At 41.2% G+C, this 13,345-nt stretch overlaps 1 protein-coding gene across 8 annotated transcripts in view; it reads left to right on the top strand.

The window, feature by feature from the left end:
* Nucleotides 1-13,345, top strand: part of LOC107383712 (copine-8) — a 192,985-nt gene that overhangs the window by 114,116 nt on the left and 65,524 nt on the right. For 7 of the 8 annotated variants that reach the window (XM_054739596.2, XM_054739592.2, XM_070549052.1 and 4 more), the window contains 2 exons: nt 9,867-9,930; nt 12,534-12,637. In XM_054739596.2, coding sequence (XP_054595571.1) covers nt 9,867-9,930; nt 12,534-12,637 — 168 coding nt within the window. Of the gene's footprint in view, nt 1-2,750; nt 8,977-9,866; nt 9,931-12,533; nt 12,638-13,345 lie in introns of those variants that run through there. The other variant, XM_054739598.2, reaches the window with a different exon arrangement.

The following is a 13,345-nucleotide window of genomic DNA, read 5'->3' as shown; positions in this document are numbered from 1 at the left end:
CGGCACAGTGCACCTGGCTCTGGTGGTGATCACGTTAAATTTGATCTCTTTTCAACAATTTTCACGAGAATACAGAACAGTTAAAAGCAGGGCTTGTGTTGACCGGATAGTTCTCGTATTTGACCGTTTATTTTGACGGAGAAAGAATAGAAAGAATTACCCCGACGCATGCGGACGAACTGACATTTTATTCGTTACGCACATCGCGGATGTAGCTAAACCATTCAAGAAAAGATTCCCATCTGAACATCTGAGCTGGACACTGCTCAGCGCAGCTCGCTGTCAGCTCGTGGGTAAGGTGCACAGCGAGCTGAAGATGTGGAGAGGGGCTTGGAGCGCATCGCAGAACCAGAGCGCATGCGGGAAGATTCCTCCCACTGAAGCGAGTGTTTTCCAAACCCTGTCTCTCAGAGAGACTTGTCACTTAGAAAATGTTCCCTGATTATGAAGCTTTGGCTGAATAGTGCTTGTTCCTGTCTCCAATGTGGCGACACATCCATGAGCCTGTCTGAGGAGAAGCCCAGAATCTCACATCCTCTTCAGCTCAGAAAGCGCCTGTGATTACGCACAAGCGTGTAGCATGTCCCGTCAACCCGGTCTCACCGTAAGACCGGGCTGGACCTGTTCAGGTTTACGCAGACAGTCTTTACATTTAGAATTGGCATTCAGATATAAAATTAATGCAGTAAAATATAAAGCACTTTATTTAAATATCCATTCATTATTTTGCAAGCACAGAGAGCCGCATCAGATGGATGGAAGAGCCGCATGTGGCTCCAGAGCTGCGGATTGCCGACCCCTGGCCTAGAGCCAAGTTCTGCATGCCAGAGATAAAAGATGGTGGACCTGATTTTCAGAAGGACTACATCCCTACCTGGTTCTGTTAACACTTTCAGTGTCTGCCAACTAAATCCATAAAATCAGTTTTCACTTAATCCATCAACATGTGATCTACTGCTGCGTTTGTTTGGAACAAAACAAGATGAGTCCAAGTCTGCTCTGTGGAAATGGTTATCAGCCGAAGCTTGGCATCTCATCCCTCAAGCCTCCAGTTTACTGAGAACAACAAAAATGACATTTCCTCATCTGATGTGATGTTTTTCTGAAGATTCTTTTCAGGCAAGAGATTTGATGAGGAGAGTTATGCGAATAAAGGTTTATGTGTGACCACAGAGAAAAATTCAAACTTAAAACTTGCTAAGTTTAAAATTTACATTTTTGACATTTTGCGTTTTTCAATATTTATTTTTTTTTTCTTAAGCTGATTATGTGTTCAGGCAACAAATCAGTTATTTCTGTTATTTTTCAACTGTTGTGTTAAGTCCGTGCTTTGTCCTATAGTCCACTCCCAAGTCTAAATCGGCTCCTGGGAATCCTTTGTGTTACTTCTTACTTTTTTCATTTGTAGTCGACCATGACTATTGAGCTCACCAGGAAGGACCTTGCTTCCCATAAGGAAGCATTGGCATGGCTGGCCAGGCTAGGTAAGAACGTAGATCGACCGGTAAATTGAGACCACGACACACCGGTACATCGCCCGCATCACTGCAGATGCAGCACCAATCTATCGATTTCTCTGTCCTTCTTTCACTCGTGAACAAGACCCGAGATACTTAAACTCCTCCACTTGGGGCAGGATCTTATTCAGCTTAATTGCTTTTCATGACCAAATAGCCAAATTTTCTGAATTTGATGTGCGACAAGGCAAATATAAATGATTAAAATAAAATTTACAGATGCAGGGCTCAATGAACCCCAACATAATACTCTACTAGTGCTTTTTGTCTTGGTCTGAACTCAAGGTTTGTACTTTACATACATTATTACAGTACATCTTTGACCCTTAGTCAAGCTGTTTGTTTTGTTTATCTTTTTTCTTTCTCCTTTTGTAATTTTTTTTAACCAACGGGTTTCAAACATCCACCGCATTGTCATTTCTGCTGTTCTGATTTTCTATCCATTTCCCATTGTTTTTTTAATACTTTGCCTCTTTTGTAGTTTTAAGCAATTTCTCAATGTTCATTTTAAGTGAGGATCAGAGGGAAGCAAAGTGGATGACAGTTTTAGATACAAAGTAGCCAAGAAAACATAGACAAAGGCTGACTGCTATAGATGTGAGGCTGATTGTAAGCATTTGTGAAACAAGAACAAAGGAAGCCTCTATCTGCCACTGCTGTGACATGGATTTTATGTCAGGGTTCCTTTTGTGGAAGAGAATTATGATTACGAGCTGTCTTTTCTGGAGAAAATGTGTGTGTGACTATGTGTGTGTCATGACCAAGGATAGACAGATCCTCATGTTATTATAGCAACAACTGATGTCTCATTCAGATACTCTGCTTTTCATAGGGAATTTAATGAAAATGACATGCATGCATGTTACGCCGGAGCCCAGACATGTCCCTGACTTAATTAGCGATCTCTTGCAAGATACTGATTGCAAATCCATGCCTCTTGATTAGAAGATACGCAACACTTCCCTTTTCCAAACACCCAGTCAGGCATGTTTAACAGAGACATATTTCTGAACCACATCTCCACTGTGAAGCATTTGATAAACTTAAAGACAGAAAACTTGCCAAAGAGCCATGATAGCTCGAAGACAGCTTTCATGTGCAGGTAAACACACTGACTGGATTCATGAGCGTAACTTATTTTATTATTTTTGGGGGGGGGGGGGGGGGGGCATATAGATCTCAGCTTCAGACCCCCCCCCCCCCCCCCAGCCCACGCTGTGTGATTGTTTAAATATTCATATGTAAACAAGGCGAAACTGTGAGATTCATTATTTATCCCTTAACTGAACAATCCATTCAATGTCCTCCCACATATCATTTTAAGACTGATCTGTCAGCTGGAATAATGACCTCCCCTCCCTGAGAAATAAGGCAGCGGCAGCATGCATTTGTGAAAATAACGAGCACAGAAATCCCATTCGATATCGCACTGTGGGGCCTCTTGTTCGTCCAAGTTGTCATAGTGACGCAGACTTCTGGGGGGCTGGTTTCAAATGTGTATGTGTGCTTCTTTAACCTTTTCTACCCTCATATTGTTGCAGTGAGATGGCATTATTAACATGTAAAGGTGAGGAACAGTAGAAAAGAGATAGTGAGGGTTTTAAAGTGACAATATGTAATTTTTACCATTAATCTGGAAATATCCATCGAAATGTTGTTGAAAATGATTGAAGAAAGGAAGAAGAAAAAAAAAGAAGAAGAAAAAAAGAAGAAAACACATTTACTGATTTGTAACAAGCAGTTATATAACATTTGCCATTCATAAACAACGTTGTTTACCTTTTTTCCCATTGCCAGTGACAAAGGGGGTCTGATGTGCTCGGCATTTTGCTGGAGGTTGAATGATCTGATGAAGTACTTGTTCTAAAATTGCGCTCCCAGGGATTTTTGACCCTAACGACCATTGGTAAGGTCTTACTCGAATGCAGTGATTTAGGTATGTGCTGCTCTCTATTGCCAGGGAAAATGCATATCGTCACTGCAGATCCTAATGGATAAACAAGGTCAGAGTCAAATGTTAAGCCTGATTTATACTTCTCTGTCTATAAGGATGGCTGAGTCTCTGAATTAATTGAAGTCTCCTTTAAAAACTGCGGAAACGCATCATACTGGTTTGTTATTGCTATTAATTTCTTTTATGTAGTCATTTTTAACCAGTCCTGTCTTTTATTTGTTTTATGATAGTTACTGTATTTTATTTGTCATGTTTTTAACTGTAAAGCACTTTGGTCACTTCTGTGTGGAAAGTGCTCAACAAATAAAGGTTGATTGATTGACTGATCTGCCAACACCATTATGCATTGGCACAAAGGCTCTCTGACGGGCTCACAGAGGGTGATGGAGACATGCCCATACTTTTAAACATTGCAAAACTGCAAGCTTGGGATTGGTCAGGGTGCCTCTTTCCTGTAAATTTGTCACCAGCACCATCGTTTTAAAAAGTAAAAAGATATTTAGCGGCAGACCGAGAATAGATTGAAAGAATGCATCGCAAAAAGTCTGAAAATATGAATGTTTATTCACCCGTGTCAGAAGGAGTACAAAATACGGAGCAAATGTAGACCGAATTGCAGGAACAAATAAATACCCTATCATGGACCAGTTATGTGTTATGGTGGCAGGATATCACAGAAAAGTGCTATGCCCTCTGTTGTCCAGGCAGGGAACTATTTTTCAACACTGTTGCTTGTGCAGAGGTTCGCATTTGAAAGCCTTTCCGACACCCAGTGTGCGTCTTTTCTTTACGAAGCTCACAGAGAATTATAAATCAGACATTAGACTGAAGGTTGCTGATCAATTTCCAGGTTTAGTATGCAAACAAGGATTAATGTTTAAACAAAAGAGACTTTATCAGTCAGGAATCACGTTTACTTCAAAGTGAAAATAAGACAAACACGGAAAACCATGTCCTTGTTTTTAATTTTGATTAACTGGGTGCACAATGACCTTCTGAGAGCAAGAGAAGGGGAAATAAGGGGAAATCAACATATAATCACCTGCAGCTCTTAGGAGATACTAGTAACATTTCAGCACTAAATTTATGCTGAAAGACTATTTAGCTAAAGCAGTCATTTTCATGGGCTATTTTTTCTGTAAATATGGCAAATTACCTGCATTTGTTCACATGTGGGAAGACTCTACTGGTGCAGTTTGGCTGTAAGAGAGTAAAGGAAGATGAAGTTCAATCGCTCTAGTTACAAACATCTCAACCTAATAAACCTTCCTTCAACATCTCTGAATAAAATTCTCTTTAAACATGCAAATAATAAAAGATATTTTGAAAGCAAATAGTGATCAAGCCTTTGGCGTTCGAGTAAGCCATTGGCAAAAGCTTTAGGTCATTGGGTTGGACCATGTTGGAGCTTGACTGGCCTTCCCCATTTAAAGCCACATTTGAGTGTCAGCTTCTTCAAGCACATCCCTAAGTGCAGCCTGCCATCTGGATGATGAAATAATTTAACAGATGAAGTTAATAATCCATGGGCGCCTTTTTGTAGCCATTTCAAATGGCATTACTCATGTTGAGGCCAAAGAATCAAAGCTGCTGCTTTACTTGATCAAATATAGGTGTTCACTTTGAGTAAAAGGTTTACTGGAACTCCAAAATGTCCATTCAGACTGCTGGTTGGAATCCGTAACTTGATGGTTATTTTTAAACATAGCTGTTTTATTTGCCGTTGAAGATAAATGCCTGCCTGTGTAACATATCATTCTGTCTGGCATTTCTCTCCCTCTGATTTTATGTCTACACACTGAAAATCTTTCATTCAGTTTACAGGCAATGCATATAAATTATGTGATTTCAGCTTCAGCTGTTCTGTCTGAAAATAATAAAAAGAAGGGGAGAAAAATCCCCTCACATTTCCACTTGCAATTTTACCTTTTTTGTCATCATATTTCTAGGCAAGGCGTATTGCTTTAGCTAGTTTATAAAAAAAAAAAAACATCAGCTTATTGGCTCTGGGATCTATTTCATTTTCATAAATCTGCCATTTCCAGAGCATGCTCTTCTTGGTTTCATGTACTAAAGTCTAAGAAGAATTATAGTGATGCAGAGGTCCTCGACCCCAATTTAGGGCTTTTTAAATGACTGTCTGAATCGATTTCTGCCAGATGGGTTTCTGAGGGCAGATCTCATCACAGTCAGATAGTTGGAAATCTCAAAAGTTCTCTCAAATAATGTCAGTCTGCTCTGTCTGCCACACATGTATGACTTACTTATCTGTGATATGCTTTACTATAGAATGTAAAAGTTTGCAATTCACAACACAAAATAAGATGTACCGTAGAAGCTGTTATAGCTAATTTAGCACTTCCCTTCATCCAATTTGGTGTGATTAAGTAAAAATAAAAGGTCCATCTTTAACTATGTTAAATAGGGATGTCCCGTTCTGATATCGATATTGGAAGTAATTCGATATCAGCCCAAAAATCAGATTATATCGAACAACATCAAAAATCTCCGATATAAGTAGTCCGTTAAGGTCCACATTTTTGCAACCAATGGTAAAGAAAAATAATGTCTTTTTTTTCATACTTACTGTTATTGGCTCTTCTTCTCCAATTGAGTAATATCACTTGATCAAGGCTTTCATACATTCCACACTATGAAATATGTTAAAGTATGTAATAGGGCTGTCGCGGTAACCGCAAAAATGAAATATCGCAATATGAAGAAGCCCACCGCGCTGCATCATGGGCCACCGCAATTACTGAACTTGGTTCAACTCAATGATGCATGTTGAGAAGGATGGCTGCACTGGTATCAAAACGAAACGTTACTTCGCTCCTTTGGGAGCACTTTGGTTTTCAGTACGTCAGCTGCTGCGCAGCCAGGGTCCTTGGCCGAGACAGAGCTGCCACCAGCGGCAAAAAAATAATAATAAACGCTCGAAGACCTGCTGAAGTCCCGGACAAGCACTGCTTCTGCAGCCGTCCGAAGAGAGTTTGAGCCGAGCTGGAGCTCACTCGCTACCTGCAGGAGGAATGCATCCACTCTAAAGAAACCCCCCTGACATGGTGGAGCAACAACCGGGAGAGATTCCCTTTGCTCGGCAGAGTCGCACGCAAGTACGTGTGCGTTAGTGCAACGAGCGCACCATCCGAGAGGGTTTTCAGTGTTGCTGGAAATGTTGCCACCCCTCTCAGATCCTCTCTCAAACCGTATATAGTTATCATGCTGGTTTTGCTTGTGGGTAACAAGGACGTGACCGAGCTATAAATCACCGTCATTCGTGTGTGTGAAAGTGAAATGATAGTGCGCCCGCCCCCCGGCGCGCGCGCGCCCGGTACATGTAATTTTTTATGCTTGATTTTAAACAACTAAACAAAATGAGGACTTGTTTCTTATTTGTTAGATGCTGCAGCCAAATTTGCATTTAAAAGTTTAACCTCCTGAATTTTGTTGTTTTTAAGTTCAGTCGGACTCCGACTGTCGGAGAAACTAACGTTACTGCGATCTGTGTTGTTACTGCCCTTTGATCTGCATTCAGTAAAGTGTTATAAAAGAAGGCATGGCAATTTTTAACCTTTTTTAAATGTGTAAACATTATGTTTAGATAGTACTGCAATAAAAAAAGGGCTGCAATAATATCGCACACCGCAATATTAAGCCACCCTGAATCACCGCAGGAGGAATTCCTCAACCGCGACAGCCCTAGTATGTAAGATGTTTGCTGATATCGTATCAGATTGATATTGGTATCGGTCAGTACTGAAGGCTGCAATATCGGTATCGTATCAGAAGGGAAGAAGTTGTATCGGGACATCTCTGTTATTGTGCAGCATTTCATTAAAAATTAAAACATATACTCTGTTAGTAGAGCTGTAGCGAAGCGTCGATGGCGTCGACGGCTCGGTTCTAACAATTTGTCTACGTCAGATCCAGTAGTCGACGCACCACGCCTACTTGTTGCATCCCCAGGAGTTTATAAATAGAGGTGGAATCTGTTTTTCCTCTAGTTTGCCCTCTTCTCCACCTTCACTAACATCTCCGCCAAATACCGAAGAACCAGAACAATGTCCGTCCGCTACTAGATTCCTTTCTTGTTTTGCCCGCCTTCGTCTCCCGGCAACGGACAACAACTTCTGGGGTCAAATGCGCTGCTTTGGCCCTTAACGCAGATGTAGAAAATCATCGGGAGAGTTTCTCCCTTCATAAAGGAGCTTCATTAATTGTGCAATAAAAAATTATTGCTAGATTAATCATCTAAATAGTCATTAGAATAGTCGACTATTCGATAAAATAATTGTCAGAATAATCGTTTTAAAAATAATTGTTTACCCCCAGTCCTATCGGTTAGTTCCATCTTTGTTCATGTGAAAGTGACCACAACTCAGTGAAGATGCAGTCCTTCTGTTAAAGCTGCTAAATTCTGTCATTTCCACCGGACGACCACACTGTCTCTGCACGAATATCAAACTGTCTCTCTGACATTTCAAAATGGATGAAATCCCATCATCTCCAACTCAACCTCTCTAAAACTGAACTACTTGTCATCCCAGCAACACCATCCATACAGCACAACATCTCAATCCAAAATGGCTTCCTATCTCTGGTTCCTTCAAAGACAGTTCGAAATCTGGATGTTGTGATTGATGAACACCTGACCTTTAAAGATCATGTTGCCTCTGTTGCTCGTTCATGCCGCTTTGCGCTGTATAACATACGAAAGATCAGACCACACCTAACGCAACATGCCACCCAGCTCCTGGTGCAATCTACTGTCATCTCCCGCCTCGATTACTGCAATGCCCTTCTAACTGGTCTTCCTGGCTGTACTGTGAGACCTCTTCAAATATTCTAGAACGCAGCGGCGCATCTGGTCTTCAATCAGCCAAAAAGAGCACACGTCACCCCTCTGTTCATTGAGCTCCACTGGCTACCGCTAGCTGCATGCATCAAATTCAAATTGCTAACACTAGCATACAAAGTCCGAGATGGTACGGCTCCCATCTACCTGAATGCTCTTGCAAAGACTTAGGTCTCGGCCCGGCCGCTCCGGTCATCACAGGATCGTCGGCTAGCCGTGCCTACACCACGCTCAGGACAATCCAGACTCTTCTCATGCATCGTTCCACAAATGTGGAATGAGCTACCAAGCACTACCAGAACAGGGGCTTCCTTTTCAATTTTCAAGAAACTCCTGAAGACCCTACTCTTCAGAGAGCATCTTCTTAACTAGCGCCCTCCCTGCACCTGTCCCCCCTCTCTACTGTCCACTCCTTGTTCCCTCCTCTCAATAATTGATGTCAAGTTGTTGTTATTGTTGTTGTTAGCCTCAAGGGCAACATGCTGATTATCACTTGTAAGTCGCCTTGGACAAAAGCGTCTGCTGTCTCTGCATTCCAGCGAGCTCTGGAGCAACCAGTCCTCAACCGTTTACCCAATCGGTGAGCGACAGTCTCTGACATTGCATTTTCGGAATGATGCAGTATGCTTGGAACCACAACAAAGTAGGTACTGAAAATTTGGGGGAAAACATCAAACTGTGCTGTTGGAAAAGGGGCATTAAGTTACCCGATACTGTGTGAAGGTGGAGATGACAGAAATGATTTAAATGTTTTATTTAAGCTCTTTTTTAAATACTAGTAATGCTGTTCTAGTTGCTGTTATTTATCTGGTCTGGTTTCAACATGATTGGATAATATTTAATCTTTCTGATGCCCATTGTAGTTTTCAAGAACATAGGGATGCAAGATGAGCTCGGCTCACAAATCTCACAAGGTGGCAGAGAAGCTGAGTACAGTTCGCAAGCATTAAGGGACACTATTGCTGCTTTCACTCATATGCTGGTCAGCACAGCTTCAAGATCCTGTTCTGTGTGTGCAGTTGTGAATAAAACAGTAAAGCAGTCTCAGGAAGTTGCAACAAAGGCTGTTGTTCAACTTGGACGGATGTTATGCTTAAGAGGAGATGGTGTCATGGATATTTTTCTTGACTAAAACACATTTATTCAAACAAAGTGCTGACACATTTTAACCTACACAAGTGCATTATAGCCACAACAATTTGGAGATACACACTCACTCCCATCAGTAAATGAACTCATACACCCACACACATACCACGTAGTGATCAGGTAAAACCTTTGTTGATGTTTTGCTCATAAACTTTCCACTTGATTGATGATTGCATGTTGTGAGCTTTTAAACCTGTTACATGTAGGCATTTATGTAAAATATAAAATGTGAGATATTTTCTGAATGCTGCTGACTTGGCCTTTGACCACTGGGAACAGAAAAGAGCTAAAAAGCACCAGAGTATGGACAACATGCAAACACTGAGATTATGTCACTAGTTGTGTTATTGGGATCTATTAATCTTTAGCTTTTGCTTTTCATCCGCAGAGGCATTCAAGGGAAGAAATGTGGGACCATCATTGTGAAAGCCGAGGAGCTGAACAACTGCAGGGTGAGTGTATCAGCTTGTCTGTCTGCTGCATTTGTTCCTCAGCCTCTGCCTACAAGGCTACCCTTGTTTACTTTGTACATACTAAGAAGTCAACCTACAAACAAGGTCCTATTATTGCTCAGTTTTTTAATTTTATTAGGATACACTAATGTGACTTTAAACTTCATGTTATTTTATTTTCTCCTTCATTCAGAAGGAAAACCCGTATTTAATAATAATTCTGCACCCTGATGCCTCTTTATTTTTAGGCACAAAAATGATACCTCTTCAGATTCCGTTTACACTTGTGAATTGCAGAAAATGTCCAGAGAACATGGAGGAATCCCAAATAAACGACCAAGCATATTCCACTCATAGGTCACCAACAGAGATTTAAACTGTCTCTTTGTGAAGAGACAAAGCAAAGTAATAGTTCAGAGCTTTTATACCAGGGTTCTTTTGTACATCTGTAGACATTTATGCTGTGGATAAATTGTTTCCATCCTAAAAACAACTCCTTTTTTGATAATTCTATTTTAAACCAATGCTATTTGTAAAACATTTACATCACCTCATATTTAGTATTACACAGCAGAAATATAAGAACATGTCTTGGATGAACAGGAAGTGCTGGGAGTAGCAGCTGGCACCACTAACTGTTGATAGAATATAGTGAGTGGTTGCTATGATATTCAATGTGATGTACGATATCTGGCATACAACTTTTGTTTGTTTGTGATGATATGAAAGATCAGGCTGCGTATTGAACATCATTCCAAACTAAAACAAAGTTTCACAGACACACACCTGCCATACCACACACTACATAATTCTATAGCCACGGACTCCAGTGTAGATGAAAGTCCGATAACACTCAAGAGTTTCAGAGCTAATTTATTATGTATCGAGGTGAGTCTGACAATATCCACTCAGTAATGCTAGCCCACTTTCACAAGCCCAGCTCCTCTTCCTCCAGATAGGTACAGCTCCATGTCTCAATTGCTAGTTTGATCTTCCAGGGATCAGACTCTTAAAGCCTCCACCTTAGTTTTCACCTTGATCCACAATGCACCGGACCTGTTTTGCTCCTTAAGCAAGTGCTGGGTCCACAGGTGGAAAAGTCCCAATAACTGGTCCGAGCTGGACAAAAGCCTAGCTACCAGCTGCTTGCACTCAGGCCTCACCCCCAGATCTAGCTCTACGGTAGGACCCTGAGAACCCATCGAGCCAAATCCTCTGGTACTCTGCTGTCATTGTCTCACCCTTCACCTGTGACCACCTTAGCATGGGAGATCCAACCACAGGCAAGATAAGCGCCCCAGACAACATAAGAGCATTAGCCCTCAAACTCCTCCACCATGATGAGGTTAAAGCGGGAGGTGGCGTTACCTTGCCCATCATTATATAATAGCCACAAATACATTTATAAGGATGCCTATATTAAGTTACAGGAAATATCGGTATACTGTAAAGTATTGTGCATTCTTTAATGCAAAATAGCAAAAGATTAAAAGTAAAATCATGAGTAAATTTAATAAATTTGACTTAATGCACTAAATTGAAGAAAAAAAATCTTCATCCATTTCTCATAATTCTCTTGCTCCATTCATTTTTCATTCATCATCCTTTCTGGTCCATAACAGCTTTAGCATCTGAGGTTCAATAACAAGAAGAAACAAGAATAGAATAGAATAGAATAGAATAGAATGTATGGATCCCACTGTGGGGAAATCCACTCTTTACAGCAGCACCATCAGTTAAGAGAATCATTTAAAGAAAAATAATAACAAAAGTACATGTACATACACATAGGCAGTAAGCTAGTATTGTAATCTTTGACCACTAAAAACCATGAATAAAAAATAAAACACTTATTCTCCTAAATCATCAATATTTAGACCGTTAGTAGCTTCAGACCATCACAATCAAATAAGTTACATTTTCACTGGCTTTGTACCAACACAATTACATCGAGGAGCTGGAGCAAGTTTTCCTGGACCTGGTGCCTCATAGAGCCAAAATGGTAAAATGCGACCCCGTGTCCCAGTGAGACAGATCAGTGCATAAAGGTTGTGAATGAAAAACATTGTGCCCCCCAGACCAGCTATCCCTACTGAGATCTCTTTCATGTACTCTGTTTAGCGTTCACACCCCACCTCCAACTTCAACACCATGTCCACATAAATCAGCAATGCGACCTCCACCTTTCCCCCGTTGGTCTCACTTTAACAGCTCCTGTAGGCTGTTTCTCACCAGAGGTTCAACAGTCATGTGTGCTATTAACAAATTTATGAAGCTCTTCTGAACTTGATGAACATTAAATGGAGTTTCTAGAGTTCTTTGGGACAAAATCAACATCATTTAAGACTTCAAAACTGGTCCAATACCTGGGTGATCTACTTAAAGGTCTCTGGTACACCTGGTTTGAGGGGCATGGGAGGATGGTATGCATCAGGGGTGTTAGGACCCCTGTCATAAATGCTTTCAGTCGCAGTTCAACATGAAGACTTGCATCTGTGTCTTTTCCTGATGGGGTTATGTGGTTTCAGTGCTTTTTTAACGCATGGTGAATTAGGTTTCCCTGGTGCTCACATTGCTTGTCGTGTGTGTTCCTCTTTTTTTAGGAATCTGTGATGATGCAATTCTGCGGAAACAAGCTGGACAAAAAGGATTTCTTTGGCAAGTCTGATCCCTTCCTGGTCTTCTACAGGAGCAACGAGGATGGCACGTGAGTTAGCCCTTCCTTTCCTGCCTTCACTCCTCTTCCCCTTTCCCATGTTCAGCTTAATCCTTGCCTGCAAAGGAAACAGCTTCCATTGATTTGCCTCAGATCAAAAGCCACACTGCCTGTTTAAGTATGTGTGCAGATGACATGTGGAGATCAACACGTGTGTCTAAAAGCAGGAGGTATTGTATGAGTGTGAAGCTGTGTGGAAGGAATTTTAGCTGTGTGTGTGTGTGTGTGTGTGTGTGTGTGTGTGTGTGTGTGTGTGTGTGTGTGTGTGTGTGTGTGTGTGTGTGTGTGTGTGTGTGTGTGTGTGTGTGTGTGTGTGTGTGTGTGTGTGTGTGTGTGTGTGTGTGTGTGTGCGTTCGTGCGTGCTTGTTCAGTCCATCGCAGTTGGTGCTCTCCTCCATCCTGCAGTGCGGTACAAGTCAGATAAGGCTTTTTGCTCTTAGGGTGGGAGATGTCAGCTCCACCTGCCAGCTGAGTGATTAATGAAATAACCTTTTTTCTTCTTTCTCGGGAGTGTTTCTGTTTTTGTGACAACAGGAAGGTCAAACGTTAGCATCGTTTATGATTTGATTTATTAAAGACTCCGTTTACCTTAGCTTTTATTATACAAGCAAAAAGATCAGTTAAAATCAGTTTGGCTATGGTACATCACCAAATGAAACTGTAGCAGCTAAATAACCGGCAGTGGTGTGACCACATTGT

Source organism: Nothobranchius furzeri, chromosome 1 (assembly GCF_043380555.1).
Source record: "Nothobranchius furzeri strain GRZ-AD chromosome 1, NfurGRZ-RIMD1, whole genome shotgun sequence".
In the NCBI taxonomy this organism is placed as follows: domain Eukaryota; kingdom Metazoa; phylum Chordata; class Actinopteri; order Cyprinodontiformes; family Nothobranchiidae; genus Nothobranchius; species Nothobranchius furzeri.
Note: the sequence above shows the minus strand (reverse complement) of the source record. Positions and strands in the feature narration are given on the sequence as shown.